At 37.9% G+C, this 18,268-nt stretch overlaps 1 protein-coding gene across 1 annotated transcript in view; it reads right to left on the reverse strand.

Moving 5' to 3' along the window:
- LOC111970753 (copine-9-like) overlaps positions 1 to 18,268 on the reverse strand; it is a 75,584-nt gene that overhangs the window by 49,762 nt on the left and 7,554 nt on the right. The window contains exon 2 of the mRNA XM_023997513.2: positions 237 to 300. Coding sequence (XP_023853281.2) covers positions 237 to 300 — 64 coding nt within the window. The remainder of the gene's footprint in view (positions 1 to 236; positions 301 to 18,268) is intronic.

Here is an 18,268-nt window from a genome sequence, read left to right on the forward strand (position 1 = left end):
AAGAAAAATGTATGGAGTAAAAAGTACATTATTTTCTTTAGGAATGTAGTGAAGTAAAAGTATCAAAAATATAAATAGTAAAGTAATATACAGATACCCTAAAAAACAGCTTAAGTAGTACTTTAAAGTATTTTTACTTAAGTACTTCTTAAGTACTTTACACCACTGAGAACAAAATGTGTGTGTGTGTGTGTGTGATAACCAGAGATAAACTAAACAACGTGTGTTTTACTGACCCTGCAGTTACTCAGTTCCTCAGCGGTGAATATGATGTTCCCACACTTCTTCCCTGGGATCCCACTGGAGAGAGAGACAGTTCAGGGAGAGGAAAGAAAGAAATACAAAACAATTATAAGTATTGGTTTCGGGTCCTGTGTGGGTGATTTGTGTACATAACTAGCTATTGTAATGCATGTGGAATGGATCTATTAGTGTGCCACTCTGTACGCAAGCATGTGTACATGGTATGGAAGGTCGAGACCTTGAGTGAAATAGATATGGAAACACACCATAGCTCACCTCATGTTAACAGTTGTGGTCTAAATGGTCAATCCTGATACCTTTACTACCGCACCTTCAGACTCCAAATCAACAGGTCAGAAAACAGCCCATCACTCCACATTAGCACACCACATAATACACCCAGTGGAAGAGGCCTGACCTCAGATCAGATTTTGGGATGACTAAATTATCTTTCATATAAACAGACCGGGGCAGTCCAGGGAGATTCTTCTCCTCCTCCACACATGTTCTGCATCCCAAATGGCACCTTATTCCCTATATAGTGCGCTACTTTTTTACCAGAGCCCATACATAGGGAATAGGGTGCAATATGGGACGCAACCATAGAAAATAGATGAGGGGTTACCATTCAATCCAAGCAGACCAAATATTTTTAGGGCCTATCGGAGTTTCTATCAAATGATGTATGAGGTGATCAGGGTAATTATAATGACATTAGATTGAAAAATGGAGGCTGGACGGGCTGGTGTTAAGAGGGGAATCCCTATTTAACAAGGGGGCAGCTTTTACATTTCTGGTACCGCTATTGATCAATTTGTTGTGAGCCATGGTTTGGGAATAGTTTCATTAGACGTTTGTCAACGACAGAGAGAGGATAGAAGCATCAGGTTTCTCTTCACAAGAAGATCATTTATATAGAAAAACAATTCACAATGTTTGACCTTTTAATGGCGCCAGACCAAGGCTCTGCAAGATATCAGTTTGTCTCCGTGGATGGTTTGTYCCTCAAGGTTCTGTTTTAGGACCACTATTGTTTTCACTATATATTTTACCTCTTGGTGATGTCATCCGGAAACACAATGTCAACTTTCACTGCTATGCGGATGGCACACAGCTGTACATTTCGATGAAACATGGTAAAGCCCAAAAATTGCCTACCCTGGAAGCCTGTGTTTCAGACATAAGGAAGTGGATGGTGGCAAATGTTTTACTTTTAAACTCAGAGAGAACAGATGCTAGTTCTAGGTCCCAAGAAACAATGAGATCTGCTGTTGGATATGACAATTAATCTTGAAAGTTGTTCAGTTGTCTCAAATAAAACTGCGAAGGACCTCTGCTTTACTTTGGACCCTGATCTCTCTTTTGACAAATATATCAAGAATATTTCAAGGACAGTTTTTTTCCATTTTCGTAACATTGCAAATATCAGAAACCTTTTGTCGAAAAACGATGCAAGAAAAACTAACTCATACTTTTCTCACTTCTAGATTAGACTATTGCAATGCTCTACTCTCCGGCTACCCGGATAAAGCAGTAAATACACTTCAGTTAGTGCTAAACACAGCTGCTAGAACCTTGACTAGAACCAAACAATTTTATCATATTACTCCATTACTAGCCTCTGGCTTCCTGTAAAGGCTAGGGCTGATTTTAAGGTTTTACTGCTAACCTACAAAGCATTACATGGGCTTGCTCCTACCTATCGCTCTGAGTTGATCCTGCCATACATACCTACACGTATGCTACGGTCACAAGACGCAGGCCTCCTTATTGTCCCTAAAATTTCAAAGCAAACTGAAGGCTCATCTCTTCAGTAGGTCCTATGATTGAGTGTAGTTGGGCCCAGGGGTGCGAAGGTGAACGGCAAGGCACTTGATCRACGAACCGCCCTTGCTGTCTCTGCCTGGCCGGCTCCCCTCTCTCCATTGGGATTCTCTGCCTCTGACAGTATTGCGTGGACTGAGTCACTGGCTTACTAGTGCTCTTCCATGCTGTCCCTAGGAGGTGTGTCACTTGAGTGTGTTGAGTCACTGACGTGATCTTCCTGTCCGGTTCTGCGCCCCCTCTGGCTCGTGCGGTGGAGGAGATCTTCGTGGGCTATACTCAGCCTTGTCTTAGGGTAGTAAGTTGGCTGTTATCCCTCGTCGGACGGGGCCACAGTGTCCCCCGACCCCCCCTTCTCAGCCTCCAGTATCTATGCAGCAATAGTCTATGTGCCGGGGGGCTAGGGTCAGTCTGTTATATCTCGTGTAATTCTCGTGTCTTATCTGGTGTCCTGGGTGAATTTAAATATGATCCCTCTAATTCTCTCTCTCTCTCTCTCTCTCCCTCCCCTCCCAGAGGACCTGAGCCCTAGGAGCATGTCTCAGGACTACCTGACCTGATGACTCATGGCTGTCCCCAGTCCACCTGGTCGTGCTGCTGCTCCAGTTTCAATAGTTCTGCCTGCGGCTATGGAACCCTGACCTGTTCACCAGACATGTTACCTTGTTCCGGACCTGCTGTTTTCGACTCTCTCTCTCTCTACCGCACCTGCTGTCTCAACCTTTGAATGCTTGGCTATGAAAAGCCAACTGAGATTTACTCCTGAGGTACTGACCTCTGGCACACTCTACAACCACTGTGATTATTATTTGACCCTGCTGGTCATCTATGAACGTTTGAACATCTTGAAGAACAATCTGGCCTTAATGGCCATGTACTCTTATAATCTCCACCCGGCACAGCCACCCCTCATAACCTGGTTCCTCTCTAGGTTTCTTTCTAGGTTCCTGTCTTTCTAGGGAGTTTTTCCTAGCCACCGTGCTTCTACATCTTCATTGCTTGCTGTTTGGGGTTTTAGGCTGGGTTTCTGTATAGCCCTTTGTGACATCTGCTGATGTAAAAAAGGCTTTATAAATATATTTGATTGATTGATTGATATTTATATTGGTATGAATCTGCAACAATTGTTGACACAACATTCAGAATCCGAACAAGTTGACAGACGGTCAAATCCATCATGTAATTGAATGATTTGCTCCATCCACTTGACATTGCATTATACATCCTCTAAGAGATAGGATGATTAACATGCTTGCTGTGAGATCTAAGGGTGTTGTCGTAAACAACCTTGCAACACACACACACCTGTCGGGTTGACAGCCTCTTTACAAGGCTGTCCACAATGCTTACAAAGCCCTTGAAACTTCTCTACCCAGCATTCCAGGTCTTCTGTATTCTCTGCTAAGCCACTGTGACAGCCTGATTACTTCACAAGGGCACACTCAGATTTTGTTGCTGTCAGGAAAGACACCCTAACACCCTTGGTTCTGTTAAACACACACGTACGCACATATAAGTACAAACCCGCACACACACACACACACACACACACACACACAGAAAGTTGCGGCCCTGGTTTCATCTCAGGGATATATTGTGGAACTGCAGCACAGCAGGTAATAGAGATGATCAATATGAGTGAAGTCAATACGTCATGTCTTTTTAGCAAGCCATGTCACCAACCATCTCAGATTGTTCTGAAATCGTTTCTGTAGATAGAAACCGATAAGATTAGCATTTCTGAAACATAATTTTGTTGAGATATAATTTGATTGCACCCAAATTGGCCATTTTGATAGGATTCATATTATCTTCCATAAATACATKACCAAACATCCATTTTGGACTATAATTCTTCCTAACAATGAGTAAGACATGAGGAATCCCCCCCAAAAATATCAGTTCTGTATGTCTGACAAGTAGTATGGAGCTGCAGCTTGGAGTATTGTTTCTTCAACCTTTGTAATGTATTCCCTGTGAATCTGGTGATAGATTTCTTCCAACTTTTCTTTGCAACTTTGGGTAGAAAACCAATTGCTTTTGCTCATGATTAAAATAAATTGTGTGATCATTCTCACAATTAAAGTCCTCCATGAAAGCAATTCAGTTTGTCCACGTCGTAGACACTTAATTTGTGTACAGGAAACGGCCCCTCTGTTTGTGGTTTATTCCCTTTAAAAAAAGGTCTGGATTAGTTATACCATTCCTGGCGATTGGCGAACAGGCAAACCATTAGGCTCCAGCAGTTCTAATGGTTTCAATGTTATGGTCTCTAATGGTCTTTATTGGTAAAAGTCCCACCATTTTTTGACTATTCAAGGAGTTGAAGCATTAGGTTGCTAGGAGAAGAACAAACTGAATTGCTTTCATGGAGGACTGGCTTGACCACACAGTTGACCACACGATTTATTTTAATCATGAGGAAAAGCTATTTGTTTTCTACCCAAAGTTGTAAAGAAAATGTTGTGTTCCATTTAGTTAACACAAGAGACCAGCAAAATGGATAAAAGGGTGTGGTGGCAGTAGCAGGAACAGCGGCATCTAGTGGTTAAAACTTGGTACTTTCACACCCATTTATGGTAAAGAATGCAAGGGACTTTAATGGCTTATTTCTCTGAACAGGGGAAGAAAACCATCACCAGATTCCCAGAGAATACATTACAAAAGATGAAGAAACAATATTCCAAGCAGCAGCTCCATACTACTTGTCAGACATACAATAACTGATACTGTATACTGGTTGTTTAAAAAATAAAAATAAAGTATAATTTTATTGGATCATCATGTCTTACTCATTGTTAGGAAGAACTATTCGGATGTTATGTACTATATTTATTGAAGATTATATTAATCCTATTAATTAAAAATTGCCAATTTGGCAGCAATCAATTAGCTTAATTTCTCAGAGATCAAATAATATTTCAACAAAATAATGTTTCAGGAATTCTAATCTCACCTGTTTCTAACTACAGAAACGATTTCCAAACAATCTGAGATGGTGGGTGTCTTGTACTTTTTGAGGTGGAATGACTCAGGAACGTCATAGTGTGTGAAGTGCATTTCTAGTCGCCAGTGTGTGTGTGTGTGTGTGTGTGTGTGTGGAAGTGTGTGTTTCCAGCAGTCTCCACGCACCTGTCTCTTATACACATCTAGATGTGTATAAGAGACAGCACACACACACACACACAGCTAAACCTGCTGTGTAGATGAATGTTATGTATTTTATTCATCCTCCACAGCTTTACAGTGGGGTTTCCCCACCCTGTCAGCAGGTACTTAGTTAAAATAGCTGGGCTACAGCACGTTGGTGGGACCCCTGACTGTCACTGTTGTATAATACCAGTTCATTTACACTATTCCCTGTCCTTACATGACAGAACTATTGCAACCATTATAATCCAGAACTTGATTGTAGACTAGATCATCTCCAACACAATCAATACAGGCCCATTAACTAATACATGAAACAGATTGTAAGGTTTGATTCTTGTCTGACCATCCATCAATCATCTAAACAGTGGGAGAATACCAAGTTCGAGGCTATACATAACCTTTGCCTCTGGTGCTTCTGTTGAGCCAAAAGGGGTGCCTTACTGTACATGGACAGAATATTGTCCAGAAATGTGTATGAACCATACAGGCATCACTCAAGCCAACGTTTGAGGTCAACAATTAGCAACTAAACTTTTGTAACAAAACAAACCTAATTTCAGAAGTGAGAATCCAAAGATGATATATGTCTTTGTCTGGGWTTTGCTTTTGATTCTCAGTTTATGGTGCCATGTCCCTCAGTCCTCTATGAAAAGACTAGAGCCAGTTGAAGAAGAGAAATCATTCATTACAAATAGGCATCCAATATCTATGACCAATGAATAAACACATTTTGAAATGTTATCAATAGAATATCTCAATTTTAAAGTAGCTAACAGGATTCATCAAAAATAATATACAAAACTAGACTTTGATCTTAAACATACTATACAGTGCCTTCAGAATTATTCACACCCCTTGACTTATTACACATTTTGTTATGTTACAAGATGGGATTAAAATGGATTTAATTGTCATTTTTTTGTCAACGATCTACACAAAATACTCTGTCATGTCAAAGGGAAGATTCTTTTTTTTTTTWAATGATCATRAAAAATGTAACATTATTATATCTTGGTTCCATAAGTATTCAACCATTTGAGTAAATACATGTTTAGAATCACCTTTAGCAGCGATTACAGCTGTGAGTCTTTCTGGGTAAATCTCTAAGAGCTTTGTACACCTGGAATGTACAATATTTGCAAATTATTCTTTAAAAAATTCTTCAGGCTATGTCAAGTTGGAAGTTAATCCTTGCTAGAAAGACATTTTCAACTCTTGCCATAGATTKTAAGTAAAAACTGTAACTAGGCTATTCAGGAACATTCAATGTCATCTTGGTAAGTAAATCCAGTGTATATTTTACCTATTTGGCTGAAAGGTGAATTTGTCTCCCAGTGTCTGTTGGAAAGCAGACTGAACCAGGTTTTCATCTTGGATTTCGCCTGTGCTTAGCTCAATTCTATTTATTTTTATCCTAAAAAACTCCCTAGTCCTTGCCGATGACTAGCATACACATAGTATGATGCAGCCACCACCATGCTTGAAAATATGAAGAGTGCTACTCAGTGATGTGTTGCGTTGGATTTGCCCCAAACATAACGCTTTGTAATCAGGACATGAAGTTGATTTCTTTGCCAGATTTTTTGCACTTTTACTTTAGTGCCTTTTTGCAAACAGGATGCATGTTTTGGAATATTTGTATTCTGTACAGGCTTCATTCTTTTCACTCTGTCATTTAGGTTAGTATTGTGGAGTAACTGCAATGTTGTTGATCCATCCTCAGTTTTCTCCTATCACAGCCATTAAACTCTGTAACTGTTTTAAAGTCACCATTGGCCTCATGGTGAAATCCCTGAGCGGYTTCCTTCCTCTCCGGCAACTGAGTTAGTAAGGACGCCTGTATCTACCAATACTGTAGGTGGCCTTCTTTGCGAGGCATCGGAAAACCTCCCTGGTCTTTGTGGTTGAATCTGTGTTTGAAATTCACTGCTCTACTGAGGGACCTTACAGATAATTGTATGTGTGGGGTACAGAGATGAAGTAGTTATTCAAAAATAATGTTAAACACTATTATTGCACACAGAGTGAGTCCATGCAACTTATTATGTGACATGTTAAGCACATTTTAAGTCCTGAGCTTATTTAGGCTTGGCGTAGCAAAGTGGTTGAATACTTATTGACTCAAGACATTTCAGCTTTTCATTTTTAATTAATTTGTAAACATTTCTAAAAACATAATTCCACTTTGACATTATGGGGTATTATGTGTAGGCCAGTGACACAAAATCTAAATTTGATCAATTTTAAATTCAGGCTGTAGCACAACAAAGTTTGGAAAAAGTCAATAGTTTCTAAAGGCACTGTACATCTCAGGAGAGTAAAACAGTTATTGAAAGCGCTTTCTTTATTGTGTAATGATATTTTTCAACATTTTATTTGCCTTTTGAAAATACAGTGCATGCTCTTCATTCCATCTAAATATCTTAATCTTTTTAAATTAGTTTCCCCAGATAACAGTCATCATTTGGGGCAACGTTGCGGTTTTGTTAGCAAACTTGTCATGGTTTTTCACACCGAGACTGATGTGAACAGGTCTGAATACAACAAGTAAAGCAATTTCATTTTGGTTTGAGTGTGTTTAGTTTGACCTGTAGATTAAAAACCACCTACGCACTAAAGCAATATTATTCAAGTCCGGACACTCAGAAGATCAATGCCAGAACATTGTGATCTGGCCTGGTTTTCAAAGACACGGCAGGTTACTAGCTACACTAACTGTCTATGATATATACAACATTTGATCTATTCAGGCCAGTCCTCCCTCTTCACATCCCAAGAGTAGCGGGCCTTTCCTGGGTAGTGCCTAGTGACAGGTAGTCTGAGGAAGTGTTGCCACGTCCATGACCCCTCACTCCTGTGGATAAGTTGTTGCCATGGCGACATGTCATTGGTAATAATAGCCAGATCCGGAAAGGACCATCGAGACCAAGCTTCCTTCAGGTTTGTGCTTGGGATATACTGTTTATAGAAAGGCTATAATGTGAGCTCATCACAACTCACATGCATCACCTCACCTCTAGGAGTCTGTGTTACTGTTAAGGTATGGCTAGTCAAGATGAGTGTAGGTCTTGGTTTAGGGTGTATTAAGGTAGGGGATAGACGTTTGAATTATAAGCTGCTATTTGCTTTTATTGCGTAATTAATCACTGTGTGAGTTAGCTGCATGTCTATGTCAAGAACACATTTGTCAAAAACGTCAACTATACATCACTCGAAGGTGTCACAATATAGGTCTCTTTTGACAAAAACTTTGAATAAAATAATGAGGTGCACACTACATAAACATTAATGTCACATGAACATGACTGACAACTGAAGGCCTTCCTTATATGGATGCTGTAGCCAGTATCTTTTTCAAACTACTGTCGGGCACTATCTTTGTCAACCTGCCGTGTAATGAATCAACAGTTACATACTTCTGCACTGTAGAACTTTCTGTACGATAACCTTCAGTACGTCACCCACAGCACTGAGTAAGAGCGATAAAAGTATTCATTTCTTTGATCTCGATAACTCAGACACCGCTTCCCCAATCACCTGACCTTGTCTAGAAAAGGGCTCCACTCAAAGTAGTCCCGGAACGTTGGAAATCAGACGAAACAACGACAAAAAATCATAATTGGTGGTCTTTTGCAGGGACATAGGTATAACACAGGAGAGGAGCTCTTTGCAATTTTACCTGTGCCACAGGTCTACTCAGCTGCCTACTCTTTCACAACAGAAAGATCGGTCATGGGCATGATGGAAAGAGAAGGCGGGGAGCGAAGTGGAGAAATGGAAGGGATGGAGGAGGGAGAGAGGCGATAGCCCCGAAATAAGGTCTCCCATGGGGCCACTGCACAGGGAGGCGAATGTTCATTTTGATTACAAGGAGGGGGGTGCTGGTGGTGTGACAAGCTTGGCCCCTGCTCTACACCCCCGTCCCCTCACCATACCACCCCCAGCCCCTCACACACACCCCGTCCCCTCTCACCACACCACCCCAGCCCTCACCGACCCACCCCCGTCCCTCACCACACCACCCCCAGCCCTCACCACACCACCCCCAGCCCTCTCACCACACCACCCCCGTCCCTCGCCCCCCCGTCGCTGATGGGAATGACAGGGCGACAGGGCGAGTGACAGCAGAGCAGCTCATTCAATTACCTGGCCTTCTGATGAAAAACATGTTCACCAGAGAAGAGGGGAGAGGGACTAGATGGGGAGGGGGGACAGGGAGAGAGATAGAAAGAGGAGAAAGAGGGGGAATACAGGAGGAGAGATAGAACAGGGAAGAGTGAAAGACAGAGGGAGGGGAGATAAGAAAGAGGAAGAGTGGAGAGACAGAGGGAGAGAGATAGAAAGAAGAAGAGTGAGAGAGACAGAGGGGGGAGGGAGATAGAAAGAGGAAGAGTGAGCACTAGAGGGGAGGGAGAGAGATAGAAAGAGGAAGAGTGAGACGAGAGGGGGAGGAGAGAGATAGAAAGAGGAAGAGTGAGACAGAGAGGGGAGGGAGATAGGAAGAGGGAGAGAGAGACAGGGAGGGAGATAGAAGAGGAAGAGGAAGACAGAGAGGGGAGGGAGATAGAAAGAGGAAGAGTGAGACAGAGAGGGAGGGAGATAGAAAGAGGAAGAGTGAGAGACAGAGAGGGGGAGGGAGATAGAAAGAGAAGAGTGAGAGACAGAGAGGGGAGGGAGATAGAAAGAGGAAGAGGGAGAGAGAGGGGAAGGAGATAGAAAGAGGAAGAGGAAGAGGAGAGGGGGAGGAGATAGCAGAAAGAGGAGAGTGAGACAGATAGGGGAGGGAGATAGAAAGAGGAAGAGAGAGAGACAGGAGGGGAAGGAGATAGAAAGAGTGATAGACAGAGAGGGGAGGGAGATAGAAAGAGGAAGAGAGGGGAGGGAGATAGAAAGATGAAGAATGACAGACAGAGGGGAGGGAGTGAAAGCGGAAGAGTGAGAGACATAGAGGGGAGGGAGATGAAAGAGGAAGGGAGAGACAGAGAGGGGAGGGAGATAGAAGAAGAAGAGTGAGAGACAGAGAGGGGAGGGAGATAGAAAGAGGAGAGTGAGAGACAGAGAGGGGAGGAAGATAGAAGAGGAAGAGAGAGAGACAGAGAGGGGAGGGGATATAAAGAGGAAGAGGGAGACAAGAGAGGGGAGGGAGATAGAAAGAGGAGAGACAGAGAGGGGAGGGGAGATAGAAAGAGGAGAGACAGAGAGGGGAGGGAGATAGAAGGAGGAAGAGTGAGAGACAGAGGGGAGGGAGATAGAAAAGGAAGAGTGAGAGACAGAGGGAGAGAGATATAAAAAGGAGAGTGAAGAGACAGAGAGGGAGGAGATAGAAAGAGGAAGAGTGAGAGACAGAGAGGGGAGGGGATAGAAAGAGGAAGAGTGAGAGACAGAGAGGGGAGAGAGAGGGTAGAGTGAGAGACGAGAGGGGAGGGAGATAGAAAGAGGAAGAGAGAGAGACAGAGAGGGAGAGAGATAGAAAGAGGAAGAGAGAGAGACAGAGGGGGAGGGAGATAGAAAGAGGAAGAGAGGGACAGAGAGGGGAGAGATAGAAAGGGAAGAGAGAGAGAGAGACAGAGAGGGGAGGGAGAATAGAAAGAGGAAGAGAGAGACAGAGATGGGAGAGAGATAGAAGAGGAAGAGTGAGAGACAGAGAGGGGAGGGAGATAGAAAGAGGAAGAAGAGGAGACAGAGAGGGGAGAGAGATAGAAAGAGGAATAGACAGAGAGGGGAGGGAGATAGAAAGAGGAAGAGTGAGAGAAGAGAGGGGAAGAGAGATAGAAATGGAAGAGTGAGACAGAGAGGGGAGAGAGATAGAAAGAGGAAGAGTGAGAGACAGAGAGGGGAGGAGATAGAAAAGAAGAGTGAGAGACGAGAGGGAGGGGTAGAAAAAGGAAGAGTGAGAGACAGAGGGAGAGCATAGAAAAAAGGAGAGTGAGAGAGAGGGAGAGGATAGAAGAGGAGAGTGAGAGACAGAGAGGGGAGAGAGATAGAAAGAGGAAGAGGGGAGAGAGGATAGAAAAGAGGAAGAGTGAGAGACATGAGAGGGGAGAGATAGAAAAAGGAAGAGTGAGAGACAGAGGGGGAGGGAGATAGAAAAAGGAAGAGTGAGAGACAGAGAGGGGAGGGAGATAGAAAGGGGAGAAGGGGAAGATCAATTACAGAACAGGAGGGATAGAGAAAAATGGAAGACACGAAAGACAATTACCTAGAAAAGATATTCAATAAAAAGTATTGTCTGTGCCCCTTCTGTGTTTTGTCCCTTAATTCACTCCAATTACTTGAAATAAACATCTCTCCTCTTTTCTCCCCTCTTTCTCTCCCCCAACAGCAATCTGGTAAAGAGCAGCCCACCACTGTGAAACTCTCCCAGATACAATGGGGGCGATTATTATTGGCAACCTTGATAAAGATGAGAAGAGAAGACTTTATAAAATAAATAATACAAATACTGAGCTATATTGTATGCAAAAAATAAAGTGGGAAATGACATTACTTTATACTAACACGTTTGCTCAGCGACAGATATTTGCCAAAGCTCCTGCCAATATATAAAGCTACAGTAAAACAGCAGCATATGTCTGCGCTATCTGTGGAACGCTGCACACTGTAATCAAGAGCTTTCCACTTGGCAACATGTCTACTTTGTCTTTCTACTTGGCAACATGTCTACTTTGTCTTGAGGTGGGTGAGAACGAGAGGGAGAAATGCGATAAACGAGGCAAGTCACTTAGCATAAAAGCCTCAAAACTCCAACAGCATTTTCATTTTTTCAGTTTAGTCTTTTCCGTCTGACCTCCTTTTTCTAGTCCCTCCTGGCTCTCTTTTCCTTTCCTCTGTTTCTCTGATTATACCTCACTCACCTTGTCTTTGAGACAGGCCCCCACTTGGGATGTGCTCTTGTCAGAATATACACTCAAAGCCCTCATTCCACCGGAACGACTGAAATAAAAGACTCCCCTCATTTCTTATCTTCCCCCCCCTGAGCCCTAGGAATCGCCTGCTAGCATCCCACCACCCACATAGCGGTTAGAGCGCTGGGCCAGTAATTGAAAGGTCGCTGGTTCGAAATACCCAAGCCGGCAAGATGAAAAATCAGTCGATGTGCCCTTGAGCAAGGCGCTTAACCCTACTTTGCTCCAAGGGCGCCGTACTACTGTGGCTGACCCTGTAAAACAACACCTTTCACTGCACCTACTGTCTTTGGTGTATGTGACAATAAAACGTCTTTATATGTCTTTTYTTTTAGCAACACAAACACAGACGTGTAAAAAGCCATAGTGAATCTTTGGGTCAAGGGAAGAGAAGTCGTTTTCCATAATGACAAAACAACACTCAAATGACATCAGAATCACCATAAAGTGGTTAAACTATGTTATGATGTCAATTTGACATCATTTCAAACATTTTTTATCTCCTGGGTAAAATGTTCCATTCTTAGCTTATGCATGCTCTATTAAATTCAAGTCTGTCTAAATTCAAAATATTCAGTGTGTCTCTGTCTTTCCCTTGAATCCAACACAAACAGCGACGTGCTGCTCTAAAGCATCCTAGCAGGTATACAGTGGTGCGCACTACAGCTTGTATCGTTGCCAGTAACATTTGAAGCACTACTTTTGCACCCATTTGCATGATAAGCCACTTGTAGATGGAGTATTTGGAGCTGTAACTTACATCATCTACCTCAGCTGCATTATCCACCTTACAGACATTTTCATGGCATTATCATATCTAAAAAGCCATAGTGAATCTTTGAGTCAGGGGAAGAGAAGCACCATACATTGTCTGTCTTGGGAAGACAACAGCAACAACACCAAATAGAGCAGGGGTACTCAAGTACTATTTGAAAAAGTCCGGTCACACAAATTTCCTATGTGGAAAAGGTCTTAATGGATATTGTCATTTATCGGCRTAGTCACAAACCCCACCTCTCAACCCATGTGACCCCAAGCTGTTCAACCTGTTCACATCCCTCTTGTAGGCCGAGAGAACATTTTGCTGTTTAAAACTAATTTCCTGCAATTCTAGCCATTTTGCCATGGGCGAAGAGAAAATGTTTAAGTTTTAATATCTTTTTTAATATTTAATATTATGTGTTTAGATCATACCAAGGGTCATAACCTGACTGAGTTCCTAAATTATTTGTATTTGTTTTGTTGGGACCAACTATTGACCCCGTTCTGGGTCCGGACCGTGGTCCACCTGTTGAGTATGGCTGACAGAGAGTCTAGACAAAGTATCTCCACCCTGCCGTCTTAGTCCCAGCCAGTCAGACAGTTAATAAATTATGCTGATATCCTGAGGGTGGATATGGGGCTATAAATAGCTTATAGCCGATAAAATGCTCACAAAACTAACCCCAGGACCTCTCGTCACTGATGCCAGTACACGGGGAGCGTGCCTGGCAGAATTGGTTCGTTACCACGTTTCTCAGCATCTCCTCTTGGTATGAGGGTGACAAGGAGACTGTGGGTGGCATGCTAAAGGCGTTTCAAGCTAATTATCTATTTGGACAAAGATCAAACACCCAACAGTGGAAATTGTGTTCAATGTTTATGCAGAGCCCGGGCCTCTGAAATGCTACAAAGTCTCCTTGCAGGGGGCACGAGAGGAAATAAAAGTGGAAAAAAGATAGAATTGAAAAAATATAAAAGGTGGTTGAAGGGTTTTGTGTCCTGAGATTGTTGCTTGAGGGATTTAGTGTACTAAGATTGTTGCTTGAGGGATTTAGTGTCCTGAGATTGTTGCTTTAAGGGTTTAGACATCATTAAAATATATATTTGCTTCCTGGTTACATTTTCCTTTCTTAACATGTTAGCATGTTCTACTAAATTCTAAATATTCAGTGTCTGTTTTTCCCTTGAATCCAATGGGCATTCTTTCAGCTGCATCATCTTCAACAAATGTAATCTAGAACACTGTCTGGTTTCTTCTTCCGAGAGAGACAACAACAAATGTAATCTAGAACACTGCCTGGTTTCTTCTTCCGAGAGAGACAACAACAAATGTAATCTAGAACACTGCCTGGTTTCTTCTTCCGAGAGAGACAACAACAAATGTAATCTAGAACACTGCCTGGTTTCTTCTTCCGAGAGAGACAACAACAAATTCATCGATGTACTAGTGGTTACTGTGTCTGTTGTGGCCTGGTATGAGTGGCAGCCTTGAGAGTTGGATTGAAAGAGGTAATATTAAACCAGTGAACAAATATTTTTAGATATGGAGATACGCCTGAGAGAATGAGATTGAGGGCGGGAAGTGGGAGGACATAGAAGCAGCCCAATGTTTTTCATCTGAATCCTAATCTTATCAGGGCAAGAGGTGCTCGAGGAGCGGAACGTAATTACAGGGTAATTTTAGAGCGGTGTGTGTGCTGCAAACTTACAGGGATGAAGGAAGGGTTGGGGGGACAAGGACAGAGTAACATCCATCGAGTGTACCTGACAAATGAGAAATATGCCAATTATCACTGTATAATATTACATATTTGAGATCTTTTACGCCACGTCGTTATACCAAGTGCTTATAAGCGATGTTAATTTCATCTGTGTTTTTGTTTAGGTGAAGGGCAGACAACTGAGAGACACGCAGTTTAATATTCAATCCAGAAATCTTTAAGTGAAGTTGTTACAAGCGCGGTTAACTTGACCAGTGTTTTCGTTCTACAGGAAAGCTGGGTGGGGGGGGGGGGGGGGGGGGCAGACACTTGGGACGCGATGGAACCGTGTGGAAGGAATGAATATGGTTGGCAAGAATTAATCGCTGTCACGTTCCTCTAATTTAACTAGCTGCCCACAGCTCATAAATCCTCAATAAACAATGTTGGTAGGTTGTTCTTCTTTTAACATTGGCATTGCTACGATTTAATTTATTTGGGGAACGTGAAACAATCCTCTGGCCATGGGATATTTCATTATATGGAGACATAACAAATAGTGGAAGGGAGGCACGGTGCCATCCTGACCTGTGCATAGGACTCCCATTAAAATAAATAAATGGGAAAATAAGGTGTGTGTGTAAGTGAACAGAGAGAGGAAGCGATGACAAAGATGAGAGCAAGCAGAGAGAGAGCGAGACAGAGAGAGAGAGAGAGAGACAGAGAGAGAGAGAAGCGAGACAGAGAGAGAGAGACGAGAGAGAGACGAGACGAGAGAGAGAGGAGAAGGAGACGAGAAGAGAGAGAGACAGAGAGAGAAGAGAGAGACAGAGAGAGAGTGAGCGAGGGAAGAGGAGAGAGAGAGAGAGACAGACAGAGAGAGAGGAGAGCGAGACAGAGAGAGAGAGGCGCGACAGAGAGAGAGGAGAGAGAGGAAGAGAGAGAGAGAGAGACAGAGACGAGAGCAGAGCGAGACAGCAGAGAGATGAGAGCGAGACAGAGAGAGAGAGAGCGAGACAGAGAGAGACGCAGACAGAGAGAGAGCGAGACAGAAGAGAGAGCGAGTGACATGAGAGAGAGTGAGGACAGAGAGAGAGCGAGACAGGAGAGAGCAAGTGAGAACAAGAGATGGAAGGGTTTTGGGTCTATATTTGGCTCTGTGTAAAATGCTTAAGTACTGTTATGGTAGATAAATATAAATATAACATAAAAAAATAAAAACAAAAAAATAAGGAAATAAATAAAAAACATAAAATAAAAAAAAATTAATAAAAAAAAAAATATAAATAAATACAAAAACTTAAAAAAGAAATAAAAATAAATAAAAAAATAAAAAATAATGCATAATTAAAAATAAAAACAACAATAAAAATAATAATTAAACATAAAAAATAAAAGAATAAAAATTAATAAAAAAATAAATTAAAAAAAACTAAAATAATTTTAAAAAATAAAATAAAAATAAAAAAAAGATATAAGTAATAAAAAATAAAAAAAAATAAATATAAATATAACAAAATAAATAAAAAAATAAATAAAAAAAATAAAAATCAAAATTCAACTTAAAAAACAAATAAAAAAAAAAAAATATAAATAAAAAAATCATAAAAAATAAAATATAACAAAATAAAAAAAATAAAATAAAATATTAAAAAAATAAAATAAACAAAATTAAAAAATAAAACAACACTATACAATAAAATCAAAAAAACATAATAATTAAATAATAAAAAAAAATAAACAAACAATTAAAAAAAAAAAAAAAATAAATATAAATTTTAAATAACAACAAAAATAAACATAAAAAAAAAGTAAACACTTAAAAAAAAAAAAAAAAAAAAATAAAAACAACAAAAACATACTTTAAAATAAAAAAAAAAAAAAATAAAAAAATAAAATGAATAATAAATCAAAAATTAAAAAAACACTTATAAATATTTAAATAAAATATAAAAATCAAAAATATAACATAAATAAAAAAAATTAAAATAAACAAATAAAAAAAAAAAATAAAATAATACTAATTAACAAAAATAAAAATTAACATCAAAATAAATACAAATAAATTAAATATAAATAAAAAAAACAAACAAAATAAAAAAAAAAAAAAACAAAATAATAAAGAAAAAAAAAATAATATATAAACAAAAATAAAAATAAAAAGCATCAAAAAAAAATAAAAAAATAATATCAAAAAAATATAAACAAACTAATAAAAAAGAAAAAAACAAATATAAAAATCAAAAAAAAAACTAAATAAAACATAATTAATAATAAACAACAATAAAAAAAAATAAAAAAAAAAAAATATAATAAAAAATAAATACAAATTATTAAATTTAATAATAAAAAAACAATAAATTTAAATAGTTAAATAACAAAAAAAAACAAAAAAAAAAAAAAAACAAACTCATAAAAACCAAACAATGCAAAAAAAAAAAAAAAATTACTTAAATAAAATACTAAAAATTAAATAATAACATAAAAACAAAATAAAAAAAACAAAAAATTATAAAAATATAAAAATAAAACATTTAAAAAAACTAATAAAAAATAAATATAAAATAAATAAAAAACTCAATAAAATCAAAAACACAAAATATAAAACAAAATATAAAAATAAAAATAAAATAAAATAAAACAAAAAAAACTAATTAAAAAAAAAAAAAAAAAAAAATTAAACATCAAAAATAAAATAATAAAAAAAAAAAATTTAAAAAAAAAAAAAAACATAAACTAAAATACATAAAAAAAATAAAAATAAAATACAAAAATATAAAATTTAAAAATAATAACAAAAAAATAAAAAAACTAAAAAAAACATAAAATCAAATATAATATAATATAAATATAAAAAATAAAAAAAATTATAAAATATAACAAAATACAAATTAAAATACATAAAATAAATATATAATAAAATAAAACAAATAAAAAATAAAAAAAAAAAAATAAAAAAACTAAAAAAAAACATAAAAATATAATAAAAAAATTATTACTGATAATAATAAAAAAGGATAAAAAAAAATATAAAAACATTAACATCACATAAAAATAAAATAAAAAAAAATAATAAAAAAACAAAAAAAAAAAATTTAATACAAAAAAAAATTACAATATAAATTTAAAAAAAAAATTTAAAAAAAACTGAAAAAATAAACCAAAAAAGTAAATAATAAAAAAAATAAAAACTATTCAAACTAAAAAAATAAAAAACAAAAAATACATAAATAAGACAAAAAAAAAACAAAATGACACAAAAAAAAAAAATAATTAAACTCAATAAAAAACAAATAAATTAAAAAAAAAAAATAAATAATAAATAAATAAATAAATCAAATAAATAAAATAAAAATAAAAAAATAAAATTAAAAATAAAAATTATTACAAAAATAATAATCTAAAAAATAAAATTCATATAAAAGTATAAAAACTAAATACAATTATAATACACAATAAAATAAAAAAAAAATTACATACATAAAAAAAAAAATAAAAAAACATAATTTAACAATAAAAATCAAATAAAAAATTTAAATTAAAAGAAAAAAAAAAAAGAAAAAATAATAAAAATAAATAAAAAATAAAAAAAAATAATAAATAAAAAAACTAATCTTACACAAAAAATAAAAAAAAAAAAAATCATTAAAAAATATAATATAAATTAAAAAAAATAACAAA

Source organism: Salvelinus sp. IW2-2015, linkage group LG11 (assembly GCF_002910315.2).
Source record: "Salvelinus sp. IW2-2015 linkage group LG11, ASM291031v2, whole genome shotgun sequence".
Classification (NCBI taxonomy): Eukaryota; Metazoa; Chordata; class Actinopteri; order Salmoniformes; family Salmonidae; genus Salvelinus; species Salvelinus sp. IW2-2015.